Source organism: Gracilinanus agilis, chromosome 2 (assembly GCF_016433145.1).
Source record: "Gracilinanus agilis isolate LMUSP501 chromosome 2, AgileGrace, whole genome shotgun sequence".
NCBI lineage: Eukaryota > Metazoa > Chordata > Mammalia > Didelphimorphia > Didelphidae > Gracilinanus > Gracilinanus agilis.
The window spans coordinates 152,603,640-152,624,354 of record NC_058131.1 but is presented as its reverse complement, the minus strand read 5'-3'; the positions used below and the strand labels follow the sequence as shown (position 1 = coordinate 152,624,354).

Below are 20,715 nucleotides of genomic sequence, written 5' to 3'. Positions count from 1 at the left end.
AAATAAGAAAGTGAAAAAAAGTTTGCTTTGGACTAGATTCAGACTTCATCACTTCCATCTCTAGAAGCAAATGACATTTTTTTATTATAAGTCCTTTTGGGATTGTTTTGGATCATTTTATTGCTGAGAATAACTAAGTCATTTACAGTTGTTCATTGTATAGTTTTCCTGCCACTAGTTCTCCTAGTACTGCTCATTTCATTCTGCTTTAGTTTGCATAAGTCTTTCCAGGCTTTTCTGAGCTCCTCTGGTTCATCGCTTATAGCATAATAGCATTTCATTACAATCATATGTTTTAACTTACTCGGCCATTCGACAATTGATAGGTATCTATGATTTTTCAGTTCTTTGCCCCCACAAAGATCTTGCTTTAAATATTTTTGTATATATAGATCCTTCCCCTTTTTGTTTTTTATCTCTTTGAGATACAACTGGTATTGCTGGGTCAAAGAGTATGTACTGTTTTATAGCCCTTTGGGCACAGATCCAAATTGCTCTCCAGAATGGTTGACAACAGCTCCCATAGGGCATTAGTGTCTTAATTTTCCCACATCCCTTTCAAATTTCGTCATATTCCTTTTCTGTCATATTAGCCAATCTAATAGGTTTGGGTTGGTACCTCAGATTTGTTTTAACTTATATTTCTCTAAGTCAATAGTGATTTAGATAATTTTTTTATATGACTATAGAGCTCTTTAATTACTTTGAGAATTGCCTTTTTATCAACTGGGAATGCCTTGTATTCTGATACATTCAACTCATTTCTCTATGTATGTAAGAAATGAGGCCTTTACTAGAGAGACTTGTAAAAATGTTTTACAACATTATGATTACTGTGTATTACTCTCCATCCTATTTCCACCGTTTAGTTTCTGACCATTACCTCCCCCCAATTTGCCTTCTTTTCTATCAGCTCCACCTCCTTTCTTTTCTCCTATTCCCCTCTTAGTTTCCTATAGTGTAAGATAAGATTTCTATAGCTAAATTGATTATGCATGTTCTTCCTTCATTGAACTAGTTCTGATGAGAGTAAGGTTCAGGTACTCTTCTCCTCTCCATGCCCCACCCCATCTCTCCCCTCTACTGTAGAAGTTCTTTCATGCCTCAAATAATTTATCCCATTGCATTTTTCCCATCCCCTTCCTCCCAGTGCAGGCCTCAATGCCTTAATTTTATTTATTTTTTTAATATTATCCCATTCTATTCAACTCACATCCTTGCCCTTTATCTATGTGTACTCCTTCTAACTGCCTTATAATAAGGTTCTTAGGAGTTAGAAGAATCATCTTTCTAGCTAAATATGTAAACAGTTTAACATTATTGAATGTCTTTTGATTTTATTTTCCTGTTTACCTTTTTGTGCTTCTCTTGAGTCTTGCATTTGAGAGTCAAGTCTTCTACTCATCTCTAGTCTTTTCATCAAAAATGTTTGAACATTCTCTTTTTCATTGAGTACCCATTTTTCCCCCTGAATATACCCATTTTTTACTCAGTTTTGCTGGGTAAGTGATTTTTAGTTGAAGACCTAGCTCCTTTGCTCTCTAGAATATCATATTCCAGGCCCTCTAATCCTTTAACGTAGAAGCTATAGATCTTGTGTTATCCTGACTGTGGTTCCACAATATTTGAAATGTTTCTTTTTTGACTGCTTGCAATATTTTCACCTTGACCTAGAAGCTCTGGAATTTGTCTATAATATTCTTGGTTGGTATCTTTTTAAGAGCTCTTTCAGAAGGTGATCAGTGTATTCTTTCTATTTCTACTTTACCCTCCAGGTCTAGAATATCAGGGCAATTTTCCTTGATAATTTCTTGGAAGAAAATGTCTGGGCTCTTTTTTAAAATTTAATTTTATTGATTAAGAAAATTTTTCCATGGTTATGTGATTCACATTCTTTCCCTTCTCTCTTCCCACCCCCCACTCATAACCAACGTGAAATTCCATTGGATTTTACATGTCATTGATCAAGATCTATTTTCATATTATTGATATTTGCACTAGGGTGATCGTTTAGAGTCTACATCCCCAATCATATCCTTATTGACCCATGTGATCAAGCAGTTGTTTTTCTTCTGTGGTTCTGCTCCCACAGTTCTTTCTCTGGATGTGGATAAGAGTTCTTTCTCAGAAATGTTTTGGATCATTGCATTGCTGCTAGTAGAGAAGTCCATTACAATCTATTGTGCCACAGTGTATCCATCTCTGTGAATAAGGTTCTCCTGGTTCTGCTCCTTTTACTCTGCATCAATTCCTGGAGGTTGTTCCAGTTCACATGGAATTCGTCCAGTCCATTATTTCTTTTAGCACCATAGTATTCCATTATCAACAAATACCACAATTTGTTCAGTCATTCCCCAATCAAGGGGCATCCCCTTATTTTCCAATTTTTTAAAGGAGAAACTATTGGGGCTTAAGGAAGAAATAGATAGTAAAACTATACTAGTGGGAGACCTGAACCTTCCTCTATTAGATCTAGATAAATCAAAACAAAAAATAAATAAGAAAGAGGTAAGAGATGTGAATGATCTCTTAGAAAAATTAAGAGTTAATAGCTATATGGAGATAAATAAATAGGGACAAAAAAGAATACACTTTCTTTTCAGTAGCACATGGTACATTCACAAAGATTGACCATGTACTAGGGCATAAAAACATGGCAAACAAATGCAAAAAAGCAGAAATAATAAATGCAACTGTTTCAGATCATAATGCAATAAAAATAACAATTAATAAGGGTACATGGAGAGGCAAATCAAAAATTAATTGAAGAGAATGACAATGAGGAGACATCATATCAAAATCTATGGGATGTAGCCAAAGCAGTACTCAGAGGAAAATTTATATCCCTGAGTGCATATATTAACAAATCAGAGAAGGAAGAGGTCAGTGAATTGGGCATACAAATTAAAAAACTAGAAAGAGAACAAATTAAAAATCCCCAGATAAAACTAAATTAGAAATCTTAAAAATTAAAGGAGAAATTAATAAAATGGAAAGTGAAAGAACTATTGAATTAATAAGACTGGAAGCTGGTATTTTGGTTAATCTAATAAAAAGAAGAAAACCAAATTAACAGTATCAAAGATGAAAAGGGAGACCTCACCTCTAATGAAGAGGAAATTAAGACAATCATGCCCAATTATATGGAAATAAATATGGCAATCTAGGTGATATGGATGAATATTCACAAAAATATAAATTGCCTAGATTAATAGAAGAAGAAATAGAGTACTTAATCCCATATCTGAAAAAGAAATTGAACAAGCCATCAAAGAACTCCCTAAGAAAAAATCCCCAGGACCAGATGGATTCAAACAACTAATCCCAATACTGTACAAACTATTTCACATAATAAGCAAAGAAGGAGCTCTGCCAAATTCCTTTTATGACAACAAATATGGTACTGATTCCAAAGGTAGGCAGATCTAAAAGAAAACTACATACCAATCTCCTTAATGAACATAGATGTAAAAATCTTAAACAGAATATTAGCAAAAAGACTCCAGCAAGTGATCATGAGGGTTATTCATTATCAGGTGGGATATATACCAGGAATGCAAGGATGGGTCCAATATTAGGAAAACCATTCATATAATTGACCATACTAACAAGCAAACCAACAAAAATCACATGATTATCTCCATAGATACAGAAAAAGCCTTTGACAAAATATAACACTCATTCCTATTGAAAACACTAGTAAGTATAGGAATAGCAGGGCCTTTCCTAAAAATAATAAACAGTATATATTTAAAACCATTGGCAAGCATCATCTGCAATGGGGATAAATTAGAAGCCTTCCTAATAAGATCAGAAGTGAAACAAGGATGCCCATTCTATTATTTAACATGGTACTAGAAGCACTAGCAGTAGCAATTAGAGAAGAAAAAGAAATTGAAGGTATCAAAATAGGCAATAAGGAAACCAAGTTTTCACTCTTTGCAGATGATATGATGGCCTACTTAAAGAATCCTAGAGAATCAACCAAACTCTTTTTTTGATCATGGCTTTAAAGTAGTCAGATAGTCCAATAATTCTTAGATTATCTCTCTGGAACTTAATTTCCAGATCAGTTGTTTTTCTCATGAGGTATTTCAAATTTTTATCAATTTTTTCATTTTCATTTTTTATGATTATTTTTTGATGTCTTGTGTAGTCATTCATTTGCTTCATTTGTGCCCAATTCTAATTTTTAAATGTATGATTTTCTTGAATGAGCTTTATGTGCCTTCTTTTCCATTTTGACAGTTCTCCTTTTTTAAAAAAATAGAATTATTTCCTCAGTGAATTTGTGAACCTCTTTTTCCATATGACCAATTCTGCCTTTTAAGTAGTTTTTCTGTTCATTGAATTTTTTTTGTACCTCTTTTTCCAATTGTCCTCTTGTCTTAAAGACATTATTTTCTTTAGTTGTTTTTTTTGTGTGTGTGTACCAAACTGTTGAATCTTTTTTTTGTTTTCCTATATCGATCTCATTTCCCAATTTGTCTTCTTCCTCTCATTTAATTTTTAAAATCCATCTTGAGCACCTCCAATAATTCTTTCTGGGCTTGAGAGCAATTCATATTTTTCTTGGAGGCTTTGGATGTAGTAGTTTTGATTTTGTTGTCCTCTTCTGAGTTTGTGTTTTTGTCTTCTCTGGTACCAAAACAGCAGTGTTGAGTTTCTTTTTTGTTCTTTGCTCATTTTCCAGCCTTTTTCTATTCTTTTCATTTAAAAAAAAAAACTGTTAGTGTTGGGCTCTATCTCTGTATCTGGGTGGGGGTGGGGTCAGTTCCAAGCTTCGGATTCTTTGTGCAGCTGCCTTCAGCTAGCTCTGGGGATCTGGTACCCTACAGATCTTTTAAAAAAAACAACCAAAAAATATTGATGTATAAACTGTTCTTCCAAGGTGGTATGATGTGTAAGGAGAGTGCTCTCCCCACTGGTGCTCTGGTCCGTGAGTAACCATAAGCACTCTTTTCTGCCTTGGAACTGTGACCACAGAAGCTGGTGTTTGCTAGTGCTTCTCCTCCCTCTGAGACTGTACCCCTAGACTGTAATCTGGTTCTGTGTATGGGCAATGTAACAAGAGTCTTATACCTCAAGCCAGTGAAAGGACCCTCGTTGTCCCCTTTTGAGCAGTTGTCTGTGACTCAAAGCTCTGAAAGCCTTTGCTGCTGATTCAGCTATACCCAGGGCCTGTTGCCACAGTGGAACCTGCCTTGGTTTGCTCCTTTGTGCTCCACTTTCATCCCAGTGCACTAGGTCTTTTGCCTTGGCCTTCTGAGTTGTTTCAGGCTGAAAAATTATTGCAGCCCTGTCTTTTTGAGAGTTTTGCTGCTCCAGAATTCATTTTGAGGCAAAACCTCTATTATAGTTTTTTGGAGAGTGATTTGGAAACACTTAGGTAGGTGGGTTTGTGTACCCTCTCTTCCATCTTGCCTCTGCCCCCATATGGCTATCTTTTCCTTATTCTTAAATGTTTCTTTCATGAGCCAGTAGGACTTAGTGAGAATTTCAGTGTTCTCTAGAAATAAAGCCAAAATCAAAATGGGACCATTTTAAGATGGACGCTCCACTGCCTACCATTTTCCCCTTAGGCTATAGAATCACAAGATCTTTGAAAGGTCTTCACAGGAATCCCTGGAAAAGCATTCCCAAGAAATGGTCAGATTTGAAGATATGTGATGCTCCAGCCACCTCCCAAAGCAGCCTGTTCCACAGGACTACTATTTGCTAAAAAAAACCTTTTTTCTTTTCTCAAGCTAACATCTCTATCTCTAGATTTCCCTCTCACCATTTGCTCCTAGCTCTACATTCTAGGGCCAAGGAGAATGTCCACACTCTTACTTATACATTAGCCCTTCCAGTACTTAAGGACAACCCATGTCCAGTGTCTGCCTGGGCTTCTCTTCTCCTCAGTTCCCTCAGCCAATCTTGCAACGTAAGGATTTTATTCCCTTTTCCTTCCTAGTTTTCCTTCTCTCTGTTCTAGAATGTGACATCCCAAACTAAGCACGATGATTGAGCTGTGGTATGGTCAGGATAGAAGGGAATAGAAGTGTCACTTCCCTTGTTCTTAATGCAGATTATGATAACAGATTTTTTTTAGGCTGCCATATCATACCATTCTTTCATACTGAGTCCATCAACATATTCAGGTCTTGTTCACAAACACTATTGTCTAGCCATACCTTTTCCTCCTTATTCTTGTGATGGCAATCTTTTTGAACCCACGTTTATCTCTTCCACATTGTGACTTTCCCTGTTAGTTTCAGTATAATATCAGAGGTTGGAATAAGAAATTAAATGGGAATTTGGGGAGAACATTTTGGAAACCACGGATGACACAGAAAAAGTTTAGAAACTCAGAAATGTATAAAATATGTACATCATCAACACATTATATCTTTTAATAACATAAATACACTTTCTTTTTAAAAGTTAAAATGAGTAAAATGTTAAAGTTTTCAAAAAGAACACAAAAGCCAGCAGATGACACAAGCTAGAAATGTAGAGATATCTTAACATTGGTCTACATATAGCCTATGACCAAATACTTATCCCTTACTTTATTGTAAATATTTAACCCATACCTTATTGTAAAATTAAGGTAGGAGAAGAAAAAGAACAAATTCTGACTTCTCTAATTTCAAGGGAGGGCCAAAAAATTTCACATGGATTTTCCAGATTGCAGGGGTGCTACCCCTCCTAAGCCCCAGAATGTGGAAGGGGTATCTCTATTAGATTTGGTCCTGTGTTACAGCCTGTCAAGATATTGAATCCTGACTCATGTTTTAACTTTCTCTAACAACTTTGGCATCCTCCAAATTTGATAAGCTTGCTTTCTCTGCTCTTCATCTCTTTCATTGGTAGTGATTTCAAATGGCAGGGGATGAAGAAAGGTGTCTGAGATATCCCACTAAAGAGCCACTGCCCTGAAAGTTGGGGGACCTCAGAGGCCATCTTGTCCAACTTATGTCTCCTTTTGTATTATAACCTGAGACATGTCTGCTTTTCCAGTCTCCAGGTTCAGGGAAACTCCTTCCTCCCAAGATGGGCAGCACATTCTCCTTTTGCCTTGTTCTGTTTGTTAGGGATCTTTTCCTGATCTGCCTCTTTGGAAACTACCACCTCCACCCCCACCCCACCCCCTGACAGCTCTTAGTTCTATACTTTTGTGGCCAAGCAAAACAAGTCTAATTTACATTAAAAGTTTTTGAAGAAAAAATATTTGAAGAGCCCCCAAGTCTTCTCTTCCTTGGATTAAACATCCCTCGTTTCTCCAACTGCATGACATAAGAGATAAAAGCTTATTGATTGATATGCCATGATCTCAAGGTCTTTCACCTTCTTTAGGATTTATTTTGTTCTTTCTAGTACAGAGATCATTGTCCTAGGAGAACACAAAAAGCACAATAAGAGATGAACAATTTTGCCTTCTCGTTGTTGTCTATTATCATTTTCACTTTAAGCATCTGGTGTTCTAGCCTATCAGCATGATCCTTTCTTTGATTCTTCTCTTTTTCTTAACACATAGGTAAGACCTTTTACCATCATCCTCATAATCATTGTTTATTTTTTCTTCCCTTTTTTTTTGGCTACTTAATTCCTAGCTCCTTTCTATATGCCAATCCCATTTTAAGAAAGAAGAAAAAAAACCTTTATAACAAACTGACATAGTCAAGAAAAACCAATTCCTTTATTGACCTATCTTATCCTTCATATTAGACCCTTCACAATTAGTCTGCTTTATTATCAGTCCTCTTGAATCATGATTAATCATCATTGCATTGAGCAAAAGATAGTTTTTCTTTATAATGTTGTATAAATTATTCTCTGGTTCTACTCACTTCACTGAATCATTTCATAAAATTTCCCCTGAAACTTTCCATTTAATTCTTTCTTTTTCATTATTATTTTATCTTTTTTCTCAATAACATATAAAAACAACTTTTAACATTTTTAAAATTTTGAGTTCCAAATTCCCTCTCTCTCCACCCCCTCTTCCCTGAGAAGGCAAGCAGTTTGCTATAGATTATACACATGCAGTAGAGAAGGAAATGGCAAACCACTCCAGCATCTTTGCCAAGAAAATCTCAGGTAGGATGGATTGATGTGGAGTGAAATAAGCAGAACCAGAAGAACATCATACACAGTAGTAAACATTGCGGGATGATTAAATGTAATTGACTTTGCTACTAAAAGCAATGCAGTGATCGAGGACAGCTCTGAGGGACTTAAGAAAAAGAATGCTATTTACATCTAGAGAAAGAACTGTGGGAATAGAAATCCAGAAGAAAACATGACTTGTCACTTTATATGGGTATATGATTTGGGGTTTTGATTTTAAAAGATTATTACAAAAATGAATAATATGGAAATAGGATTTGAGTGATATATATATATATATATATATATATATATATATATATATATATTCCCCCAATGAAATTGCTTGTCAACTTCAGGAGTGGGGAGGGAAGAAGGAAGGGAGACACTAAGAATCATGCAACCATGGGAAAAATAAAATAAAAATAAAGAAAAAAAGAAAACCCCAAGTAGGGTCACTAAGTGTTAGAACATGACTGAAACAACTGAACAACAACAATACGTGTTCAGTTGTAAAACATTTCCATATTAGACATGTTACAAAAGAAAACAGACCAAATGAAAAAAGAAAAAGTTCAAAAAGTATTTCTTTCAGGCTCCATGTGCTCCTTCTCTGGAAGTGGATAGCATTTTTCATCATAAGTCCTTTGGAGTTGTCTTAGATCATTGTATTAATGAGAATAACTAAGTCATTTCACAGTTGATAATCATACAATATTGCTGTTACTATATATGATATTCTCCTGATTCTACTTACATCAGTTTGTATCAGTTCACACAAATCTTCCCAGATCTTTCTGAAACCATCATGCTTGTGTAAAAATGGAGATTTTGAACCTTGTACTGCATATCCCCCACAAGTCCCTTAGTATTTCCCAAAATTTCCTTTAATCTCTCCTGCGCCTCTATGTTTGCGTGGTCATGTTATTGTTTTATAAGTTCTGTAGCTTTTCCCTCTTTCTCTTTTGCTCTCGGGAGCGGACTGGTTAGTGACTTTTAAGTTAGTTTTTTTGTTAGTTTATTTATTAATAAAACTTTATAAAAATATATTTAGTTATTGATTATTTTAAAATCCACACTTGTCATTTTTTATAGAACAGTAGTATTCTATCATAATCATATACCACAACTTGTTCAACTATTGCCCAGTTGATGGGCATATTCTTAGTTTCCAATTCTTTGCCACAACTTAAATTGCTGCTATAAATATTTTTGTGCCCATAGGCCTTTTTTTCTTTGAACTCTTTGAGATATAGACTTAGTGGTAGTATTGCTAGGTCAGAGGTATGCACAGTTTTATAATCCTTGGGGTATAGTTCTAAATTGTTTTCCAAAATTGTTGGGTCAGTTCACAACTTCACCAACAGTGCAATAGTGTCTCAATTTTTCTACATTCCCTCCAATGTTTGTCATTTTCCCTTTGTATGTCATTTTCCTTTTGTATCATTTTAGTCAATCTGATAGGTATGAGGTAGTGCCTTAGAATTGTTTTAATTTCTATTTCTCTAACAGTGATTTAGAACATTTTTCATATGACCATCTTTTCTTGTAGTGTAATAATATTCTATCATACTCATGTAGCATAACTTATTTAGCCATTCACCAGTTGGGAATTACCTATTTTCAAGATCAAGGAAGTTTTTTTTTCCATTTATTTCTTTAAATAATATCTTTAGCTTTTGTTTTGATTTTCAGATAGTCTGATGATTCTAAGATTATCTTTCCTGAACTTGCTTTATTGGTCATATGTTTTTGATAGTATATAATTTACTTTCTCTTCTACTTTTTCAACTGTTTATTTTGCTTTAAAATATTAATTGTTGTCTCATGGAATTATTACTTTCTCTATCCTTTTCTAAGTTCAGGGAGTTCAGGTTTTAGGTTAGGCTTAGCATCTTACCACTGTTTTAAACTACTGATTTTCCTTGTTCTGTTCTTTCCCTTAAAATTTTATTTTGTATGTTTTATTTTGTTTCTTCCAGGAACCTTTTTCTTGTCAGGACATTCTTTTCTTTGAGTCTATTTTGATTTCTATGTGGAATTCTTTTGGATTTACCTTTTGAACTCTCTGTCCAAAATATTTGTTATTGTGTTCAGTATTTTCTTCTTTTTAATCATCTCTCCAGATATGGTTTTCTGGAGTAGGGCTTTGCACTGAGTCAGATTGTGCTAATTTACATACTTTTGGATGATATGGACTGGCCCTATTTGGTCCTATATGCAGTGACCTTCTCCAGAAATTACTCTTTGGCTCAGTCTTCTGGTACCTTGTGTCAGATATTGGCCTCTCTTTCTCCTTGCATAGTTCTAAACCTAGATTTGACTCTGTTCAATGCTATGACCTGGATGTTGTTGATGGGACAGCAAACCTTCTGGGAAACCCTTAGTGCTTTGCTTCTCACACCCTGCCCTGATCTTTTCTCTGGGCTGTATCTGTAACAAGGGTTTTCTTTGTTCTCTGTTACATCTTGGGCAGGGTTAATGAGGGGCTATTCATTGAACTGCTTGGATACTGATCTAATTAACTCCATCTCCTTTGCCTCAACCTGGGCACTGTGTCACTTCTTGGGCACTTCTCACCAATGCTTTCATTCTCTGTACCTGTCTTTTTTAAAAGCTAATTCTTATGGATCTACATCTATATTGCTTATCTACATTGGTCTCTTTAAATAGCTCCCCTTTTCTTTCTTATTACAATGATTTTTGTTAGTATCTTCAGACTTTTATTCCTGAGAGCTGACTATCTCTTGGACTGATTTCTATAATATTTAATCTTACCTATTTATTCTCTTTTTACCCTCTAAAATTAAGCATGCAAATCAAATGGCATTTGACTTTCCTCTCCTACACTATCCTATGTACTAAAAAAGAATTGTTAACTTTTCAGTGCAGTTCCTGTTTTTTTCTCTTAGCAATCAGTTCCTACTTTTTAAAAAGTCAGATTGAAGTTCAGATTCTTCCTATTGATTTCCCTACTTAAAAGATTAAAGTATACTTGGGACAAGTTATTGACAGAGAGAAAACTGTAGCAGATTTTCAAACCATTTTATTTCATTTCAAACCCTATCATTTCAGTCATGTCTGATTCTTTGTGTCCCCATTTGGGGTTTTCTTAACAAAGATACTGGAGTAGTTTGCCGTTTCCTTCTCTAGCTCATTTACACATGAGGAAACTGAGGCTAATAGGGTTAGGTGACATACCCAGGATTCCATAGCTACTATATGACTGAGGTCATATTTGAATTCAGCTCTTCCTGAATCCAGGTCTGGCACTATCCACTGAGTCATCTAGCTTTCAAGCGATTAAAGCATCATAGTCTATGCCAGGTTTGTGGTCTGTTTTACAAACTCATCATCTTATTTTCTTTTTCTGTCCCAGTTGTCTCTAGTATGCTACTATGACAATATCCCTTCTCTCAGATTTCTCTCTGATCTCCACACAAATAGTCTCTACTCTATATCCCCCCCCCCTTTTTCCTATATGTTCTCAAATATGTTAATAAGCAGTACTATCCTGTTCTCCTTTGATCTGTCTTCTGAATAAGGCATATTCTTTCATTACCATAAGTCATGAATTTTATAGTCATAAGTTTTATCCTACTAAGTCTCTGTGATACATACAATGTTGAATATATTTTAAATAAGAATATCTATTTCACCGTCCTTGTTATTTTCTTTAATATTTTGTTGTACATTAGTTAAACTATTTATCTTTTTTAAAACAATGAAAATAAAACTTAAATGTTAACTACAAAAAGTATTTAATTTACATATTTTTAATTGTTTAAAGGACATTTTCTAAGAAAGAAAAAAAATCCAAAATTGATAAAGAAACAGATAAATATGTCTTTGAAATGAGGATGAAGAAAAGTGATACATCAGAAGAAACAGAATCAGAACCCCTTTCCAGAAGTGCCAGAAATAAAAATAGTACTTATGATGTTTCTGAAAACTGCTTTGGTATGGTTATCTTTTTTCTTTTAAGTTTAAATCTATGGGAAGAATTGATTAAAACTCTTATTTTCTTTTTATATATAAGGTACATAGTATGGAAGTTTTTGAAACATTATATTTACAAGGCTAATTTAGCCTATTTTTCACAAGTATTTTACTGACAAAGAAATTTTATAGCAAGCCCTAGAACCCTCTATAGTCAGGATCATATTTTTTTTCCTAGCTTCTCAGTATATAGATTCTTGGTATCTAGATTGGTAAACTAGCTCATCCCAATTCCAACACAGCATATAAATATAATCATTTTACTCTTTGTTACATAGAGCAAAGAAAGGTATTCTAGCCGCTTAAACCCTAAAAGCCAGTCCAATCCTATATCAGAGACATCAAAATGATTCATTCCTATTGAAAAAGAACACAATTTGACCTAGTTTGGTTTAAAACACACACACACACACACACACACACACACGATCCCTTCCCAATATATGACTTTTAAGGAAGTTAGCCAGGAGTCCAATTCCATCTATGCTGACCTGTTGTAATTTTTAACTACTTCCATGCAAATTCTTATAAAATTGTGGGAAATGTAATTAGCAACCCTCTCTGTGATAAAAGTGGAATTTTTTGTTTAGGGTCTCTTATATAACTGCCAAAATTATTAGCGATACCAAACCATTAAAGGTTCAGGGTGGATGCTGTTGACCATGATAGCATTTCTTGGTATATGTCCCATTATCATTTAGAGGAGAAAAAAGTATGTTAAATTTACTCCTTACCCTCCATCTATCTCCCTGTTTTTAAAGAGCAATCATATTATAAGCAGAGGCTTCTCTAAGACAAATGTATTTCATCCCGTATAAGGTAGTTAAGGAAAAATTTGCATCACCTTGACATCTCAAGCCTTTCTCAGCTCAGGTTTCCTCCTAATTTCTCTCCATTAGAGATACAGATTTTAGGCACAATCTGAACACTTCTGCCTTCTAATAAGAGTGTAGTGATAAACAGTAATGATAGAACCAACTTAGTTCTTCCACTATAATTAGAATGGATTCCCCCCAAAATGGAATATCACCTTTCAAATATCATCTGTTAATCTTTGCCCTCTTTAGGTTTAAAACCACACTCTCGTTTCTCAGTTAGAGATAAGTGCTTTTAAGAAACCTGAGATACAGCTGTAGAAAAAGAGAAATTTAGAATTCCTATCTTGCCAAGGGACTGATTTTTTTCATTCTTCAGTGAATGGATCTAAAAATCTCAAATATTAGAGAAGGTTACAGAAAGAGGCAGGGATAGAATTTAAATACTTGTCATCTCATCCATCCTTCTATGATCCCAGGCTGATTAAAATATTAGGCTAAGAAGAGTTTTGCATGATACAATGGAATAAAATCTTTATTTTGTCCAATGTTACAAGCTAAGGCAGGCAGAAGTTTTGGTTGTTGCAGAGTAAAAGGGGTTTTTATAGGGCAAGAGAACTTTTTGTATGTAAGCTCTTTTTCATAGGTCCTTGTATAAAAGAAATATATAGGCATTCTTGATTCTCAACTGGTCAACTTCTGTCTTTGGGTAATTTCTTATTTCAAGACTGAGAACAGATACTTTTTAATCTTTGGGTCTCTCATTTGCCTTGGTGGACTGAGACAAATTAGACTTCTATTTTTTTTGTTATCCTTGTAAAAGGATAAAGGAGAGCTAAAACATAAGGGTTTGACATGACCTCTCCCATATAATGGCATTACTCTTGACAAGAAAGAGAAAATACAGTGTCCTCTCACCACCAAGGGGAAAAAATTACACAGAGAGGAAAAATGTCCTCACTTTCTCAAAACTAAAAGTTTGGTACCAATATCGTAGGTAGAAATTTAAGTTTTACAGAAAAGAAATCAGATTATGGATTTTTCTCTTGCTATTATCAGAGATAGAAGTCATTTTGATGAGCTTTTTTAAGTCTTTTAGAAAGTACAGCAATTTAGTTAAAGTTTGAGATTATGCATGACATTTTAAATTTCTCCTTTGGTCCTTGATTTCTTAGCAGCCTAACTTACCTTCTTTCAGGCTAAGGACTTATAATAAGAGAATATGCTTTTTACCTCTCCAAATAATCTTGATCACTTAACTTTCTAACTGCTTCACTCCAGTTCATTGTACATGTAGTTTTACTCAGTCTTGTAAATACTGTTTTTTACCTTCCCAGCAGTGTTTACTAAGACATTTCTGTAACATTTGACCAATATCTTATAATTTTCTAGTTTTCTTCTTTGGTCTCCAGCTCTTGAATCAGATTCCTTGAGCAGTTGCATTCATATGTAGGTTTTCATAATTATTATGAGCTTTTTTCTCTAATACATCTCACCATTTTCAAGAAGTACAAGCCCATGTTTAAGTAAACTTAGTGTTTATGTTTGATTTTGTTGATAACTTAGTTACATTGTATTGTGTTACTATTGTGCTAGATCACAAAGATTTTAACATAAGAATTCTATAAATCATTAGAAATATAGGAAAAATAGAGTTGGGTTTTTTAATAAATTTTTGCAGATTAAGATATGTTATGATGTCCCTTTTACCATTTGTTCTGCACAACATCCCAGTGAAGATGATCACTTATTATTTTCTCATTTTAAAGATGAAGACATTGATTCTGTCCTACACTTTGAGTACTGTGTCATTGAATCTGGAGATAAAAAATTCATAGTGTTTAATGCATGAAAGTCCCTTTTCCTAGATGTTTTGAAAAAGAGAATGATTTAGATTTAAACAGAACCTGCCCCATGAGAGAAATTATCTAAGTTTTAAAAAGTTGTAAACATGGTATCTTATCACTTATTAGGAATGGACTGACTTTTTATTAGAACCTTCCCTTTTTATTAGGAAAGGTTTCGCGCAATATTGTTCTATTGGTCTATTGCAATGGATTAATTTTGTTCAGTAACAATTGATTTGTAACATGTATTAATTTGGAATGTTTTCTACTAAGAAGGCACTTGTAACTTAAAAATCTTTTTACTTACAAAATATTCATCTTTGTTTTCTTAGAAGAACTGCCTCCTGGGTGTATTGCTTTACCTAGATCTTCAGAATTTAACTTGTGTCCTATTAATAAACCTCATAAAGTACCATTAAAATTGCGATATGGTGACTATAATAATTGTGATAATCAAATAAATATTACTTTCCAAACTGAAGGAAAAAACTGCTTGTATAAAGAGGTAAGTTTTTTTCGTATACTATTGTTTGATTTTTAAATGAGTAAAATAGACATCTGACTTCGGTTGAATACTTAATACTCTTTACAAGTTCTTGAATATTTTAAGAATAAGAGATTGTCAGAATAAAGCATACTATGGAGCCTCCATGTAATGTTATCTGTTATAGTTTGTTATAATCTAGAAATATATTTTTAATTTTATCCATAGAAATTCAATTACTTTACTAAAAAGACTTTTCACATTTTATTATGAAATAAAACAGTATTAAAACAAAGATTCAGAGTAGATAAATGTAATGAGGTACCAGAGGGTTATTAACCTGTGTGATATATAGTTCACCTACTTTAACATTTTCTGGCTATTTATTTCTACTTCTTGTAACCTAGTAATAAAATAATGTTGGGTTTAGAATGACAAGTGACCTCAGTGCCTGGCCTGTAAACAGGAGCTCTTATTCTTTTGTGTATCCTAGACTCCTTTAGCAGTCTAGTGAAGACTATGGAAGATTTCTCAGAATGTCTTAAAGTGCTTATAATAAAATGCATAGGACTACAAAGTAAAGCAATTATATTGAACTTCATTTATCAAAGTATTTTTAAAAACAAGGTCATGGACCCCATGTTAAAAACCCCTGTCCTAAGGAATTTGAAGGGCCATGTACTCAACAGGCTTTCCTTCCACCTTGTGGTTTTTCTAGCAAAGAGTGGCAACATAGCTACTTGCAAAACTGGAAATGAGGGGGAAGCTAGAGATAGAAGATTCCACAGGAGTGGTTAAAAAGTGATTTTTTGTTGTTGTTTGCCTCCACTAAGGACATATTGAGCAGCTACAATGTGATATCAAACTGTAAATACCTGGTAATTTCTATGCCAAATACAGAATTCTAAAACTACTCTAAGGCTTCTTATTTAGGGTGGGTACTGATAGTATTAATGAGAAAAAGTTCTTTTCATCTATTTTGTTTTTAAGGAATCAACTGCAAAAAGTGAGAGTAAACAGATGACTTCTCCAAAGAAAACCAGAAATCATGAAGCTAAAACAAATGAAGCAATATTTAAAAGTCTAAAGAGAGGTAAAATGCCCTCAGTGTTTTTGGAATGAAGAACTTCTTTGAATATTACATGCCATGTTTTAAAATGTTTTTTAGATCAGGAAATTCTCCATTTTTAAATTGTCTAGTCCAAAATTATTCCTGAAATGCCTTAAGGATTCTCAGCTCTTATTCTGTATTAATGTCTTTTTCTTAGCATATAAAATATTTTATTTTTAGTGCATTTTATTGATGCCTTTTCTTTACATCATGGCTATTTTAGCTTTTGAACCCTCCTTTGTAAAAGAAAAATGCTTAATCAAAAATCTGATATAGTTAGTGACAGTATTGACAATGTATATAGTATTCTTAGTAGATCCTCACCTCTTGGCTATAAGAAGGGAGGTATAGTTATTTCATCACCATCTTTTCTGGGACCTTAATTGGTTTTTCATTCAGAATTTTACTTGCTTTTAGGTATGAGCTTTTCATTTACTTTGTTGTAAATGTTATGTGATTCTCTTGGTTTGGCTTATTCACTTCATAAAATCTTTCCATGTTTCTCTGAATTTTTCATATTTTTCATTTTTTATTACAATAATATGCCATTACATTGGTATCCTGTAGTTCTTTGGCTTTTGCATAGTAGTAGATAAATACCTAACTTAGTTCTAGTTCTTTGCTGTCATAGAGAGTGCTTCTATGAATATTTTGGCATATATTGGACCTTTTTTTCTGGTCTTTATACTTCTTTGGTGAATATTTATTTTCTTTTCTTTTTCTTTTTTTAACTCTTCCCTTCATTCTAAAACAGAACAGTGGCAAGCGCTTAGAAATTTGGGTTAAGTGACTTGCCCAGAGTCAACATAGCTAGGAAGTGCTTGAGGTGTGATTTGAACCCAGGTCTTCACAACTCCCAGCAGGGCTCTCTACCCACCATGCTCTACCTAGCTGCCCCAGGCATATATTCTAGGCAGCGATATCTCTTAGTCAAAGGATGTGAATAGTTTAATCAAGTTTTCCTTAATGATTCCAACTTGATATCCAAAATAGTCAAACTGGTTTATAACTGCATCAGTTGTGTAATTCTTTGTCTTTTACATCTCTTCAACACTGACTTCCTACTTTTTTGCAACATTAGAGTTATTTTAATTTTCATTTCATCTAATAGTAGTGATTTGGAACATATTTTCATATAATCATTAATATTTTGCCAATATTCTTATATAATTTAACCATTATCTATGGGGGAATGGTTCTTGATAAATTCATTTCCCTGTATATTTTGGGTATCAAGATATTTTTCAGTGATATTTATTTGAACCCATTGTTTTACCAGCTTTCTAGTTTTTCTTCTAATTCCACCTTTGTTGATCTTATTCACGTTTTCAATTTTATATAGTCAAAATAATTAATTTTTTATCATTTCCCCATTCCTTATTTAAGATTTTTTTCCCTAGCCATAATTGTGGAAGGTACAATCTCATTCTTTCCTAATTTTTTTTTGGTGATGTGACCTTTTATATATAGGTATCCATGATTTGTAATACCAACTATGATTTTTGTAGTATTAAAAATCAGGTTTTTATGAGCAAATAAGTCATTTGGGTTTATTTAAAGAACTGGATAGTTTCCCAAATGTGAGCTAATTTAACACATGGGTTATTATTTAGATAATTTAAAAAAATAGCTACTGTATAATTTATTGATATATATTTTCAGAATCAAGACTTTATAGAAATTTAGTTATTGAGTAATATCACTTCTTTGAAATGAATTTTAGTGACTATTTCTTATCATCACTTAGTATTGTTCAAATGATCTAGTGATGTGTAAGCTACATGCTTGTCAATAAAATTCCCTTTCACATAATAATAATTGTGTTCTATATAAAAAATAAAAGAAGACACAGCATAATGATGATTATAGTGAATTCATTACTTGAAAGTTTCTTTTTCTTATAGTTCCCTGAATTTCATATCTAGGATACAATGAAATATTCTTATATTGGTCACTTCATTTATTATTTGATGAGCATACATAAAATTACATAGAAGTTAAATTTATTTTCACTAATTTAAGCCACAAGTTTTTTTTTGTTGTTTTTTTTTTAAACCCTTACCTTCTGTCTTTGGGAGTCAATACTATGTATTGACTCCAAGGCAGAAGAGTAGTAAGGGTAGGCAATGGGGGTCAAGTGACTTGCCCAGGGTCACACAGCTGGGAAGTGTCTGAAGCCAGATTTGAACCTAGGACCTCCTGTCTCTAGGCCTGGCTCTCAATCCACTTAGCTACCCAGCTGCCTCTGAGCCACCACAAGGTTTTGTAAAAAATAAAAAGCGAGGTGTAAAAGTAAATTGATGAAAACTATGCTACATAGCGAGTTACATAGGACAAAGAACCAGACAATCTGATTTTAAGGGTTAAACTGTCAACTTGGGCAGTTTGAACCATTATCTCAGCAGGGGGGTCTGTAGAAGCAGCTAGAGCTGACATTTTCACTGTGAGCTGTAGTAACATCTGAACTCTAGGTGGCTACAAAACCTATCTCCCAGTCAACTTTTCACAAAGATTGTGCTCTCAGAAAACCTGGTGAAATTAACTACATAAAATCACCATGAGATTTTTTTCTGTTAGATATGGCTTCTCTCATTTTCACTATTGTACTGGAATATATACAAAATTTACTTGCCTATGATTTTCTAATGCCATTACTCTCATTGACACTCCTACCTGGCTCGCCAAACTGTAAAAATAAAAGGCAAGCTGTAAAAATAAATTGACAAAAACTATGCTAATAAAGGTTCAAAACTGTTCAGATACTTTTGATAGATGTAATCAAAAGTATTTTCAGTGATAAAGTGAAGTGAAACTCATAGATGAACTTTCCTTCAGGACCAGGTGCAAGGATGCTAAAGAGACGTTTGTTATAAAAGATAAAATATTTATTGAAATATATAAGGATAAAAGGATTTCTAACTCCACTCAAATAAAACTCTCTGGTTCCACAAGGAACCACTTCTCCTATGTTTTACAGGCTACACTAGTCCTTCCTGATCTGACTAACCCAAATTGTTACTATTCTAAATAAAACTACCACTATTATCCTTATAATTCTTAACTTTACCTCTAAGTTATTGAAAATAACCAAGGCTAGCTGGATGAGTCTCACAAGAATCAAATTAGGACTCAGAATCCAAACCAAAGACCAGGATTTTCTTTGGACTTCTCAGAGTTAAATCAATCTATAAACAGCAATAGAAAGTCAATAGTGTTTCCCAAGTTGGAGAAAGAAAACATTAAGCTCTTTCAGGTCTTTCCCTCAGAGAGAGAGAGGCAAAGATGTTACCTCCTCCAGCCCTGAGGGAGAGAGTCCTAGTGTGTGACTGCCAATTGCCACACCCAGAGAGAGTAACTGTCACAGAAAAATGGTTACAACTGTCAAAATTTGAAATTGACACGCTCTCTCAGCTTTGCTTCAAACTCCAATTTTTCTCAAACCAGCTTCTTTACTTATTATCTCTAAACTAATAAAACAATAATTATTTTCTAATATCATCCTTATAGTTTTAAATAGTAGTACTAATACAGATCTTAAATTCAAAAATAAAGTAGGAGGAGCTTGTTTAAAAATGCATTAGGGAGACACTTATAAGTTGTCATTTGGGAGGGATATATAGCAAACCTCCCCCGCCACACCCCACTGCCTTTTAAAATTACACGTGGAGGGGGCAGCTGGGTAGCTCAGTGGATTGAGAGCCAGGCCTGGAGACGGGAGGTCCTAGGTTCAAATCCGGCCTCAGACACTTCCCAGCTGTGTGACCCTGGGCAAGTCACTTGACCCCCATTGCCCACCCTTACCAATCTTCCACCTATAAGTCAATACACAGAAGTTAAAGGGTTTAAAATAAAAAAAAAAAATTAAAAAAAAAAATTACACGTGGAAACAATTTTCAACAATACTTTTTGTGATCCAAATTCTCTCCTTTCCTCCCTCCCCTCCTAAGGAGTTAAATAATCTGATATGTAATACATATTTCCATATTCTCCATGTAAAAGAAGACATATACAAGGAAAAATTCAAGAAGGCAATAAAATGAAAAATGTTGTGCTTTGATCTGTGTTCAAGACTCCAGCAGAGTTCTTTCTATAGCTATAGATAGCATTTTTTCATTGTGAATCATTGTGAATTCCTTGGGGTTGTCTTGGATCCTTATATTTGCAAACCCATTTTTAACAATACTTATAGTCAGTTTACATAATCTGTAGTAGTAGAGAACAGCCACATGGATGGATAATCCAAAATTCCTTTAGAATCATCTTTGGTATTCCTTAATAGAAAATACTTTACTTTCCTTATATGTTTATCTAATATTAAAGTCAATCTTCACTGAGTACATGCACCAAATGATTGTAGAGAAAGGC

The 20,715-nt window shown here is 33.9% G+C and overlaps 2 protein-coding genes across 2 annotated transcripts in view; one reads left to right on the top strand and one right to left on the bottom strand.

The window, feature by feature from the left end:
- The window catches only part of LOC123233398 (zinc finger protein 420-like), a 239,531-nt gene that overhangs the window by 116,954 nt on the left and 101,862 nt on the right, over positions 1-20,715 (bottom strand). The window lies entirely within an intron of this gene.
- The window catches only part of MIS18BP1 (MIS18 binding protein 1), a 61,656-nt gene that overhangs the window by 21,442 nt on the left and 19,499 nt on the right, over positions 1-20,715 (top strand). Inside the window, exons 7-9 of the mRNA XM_044663454.1 lie at positions 11,885-12,054; positions 15,088-15,260; positions 16,230-16,332. Of these exons, the coding sequence (XP_044519389.1) occupies positions 11,885-12,054; positions 15,088-15,260; positions 16,230-16,332 (446 nt within the window). The remainder of the gene's footprint in view (positions 1-11,884; positions 12,055-15,087; positions 15,261-16,229; positions 16,333-20,715) is intronic.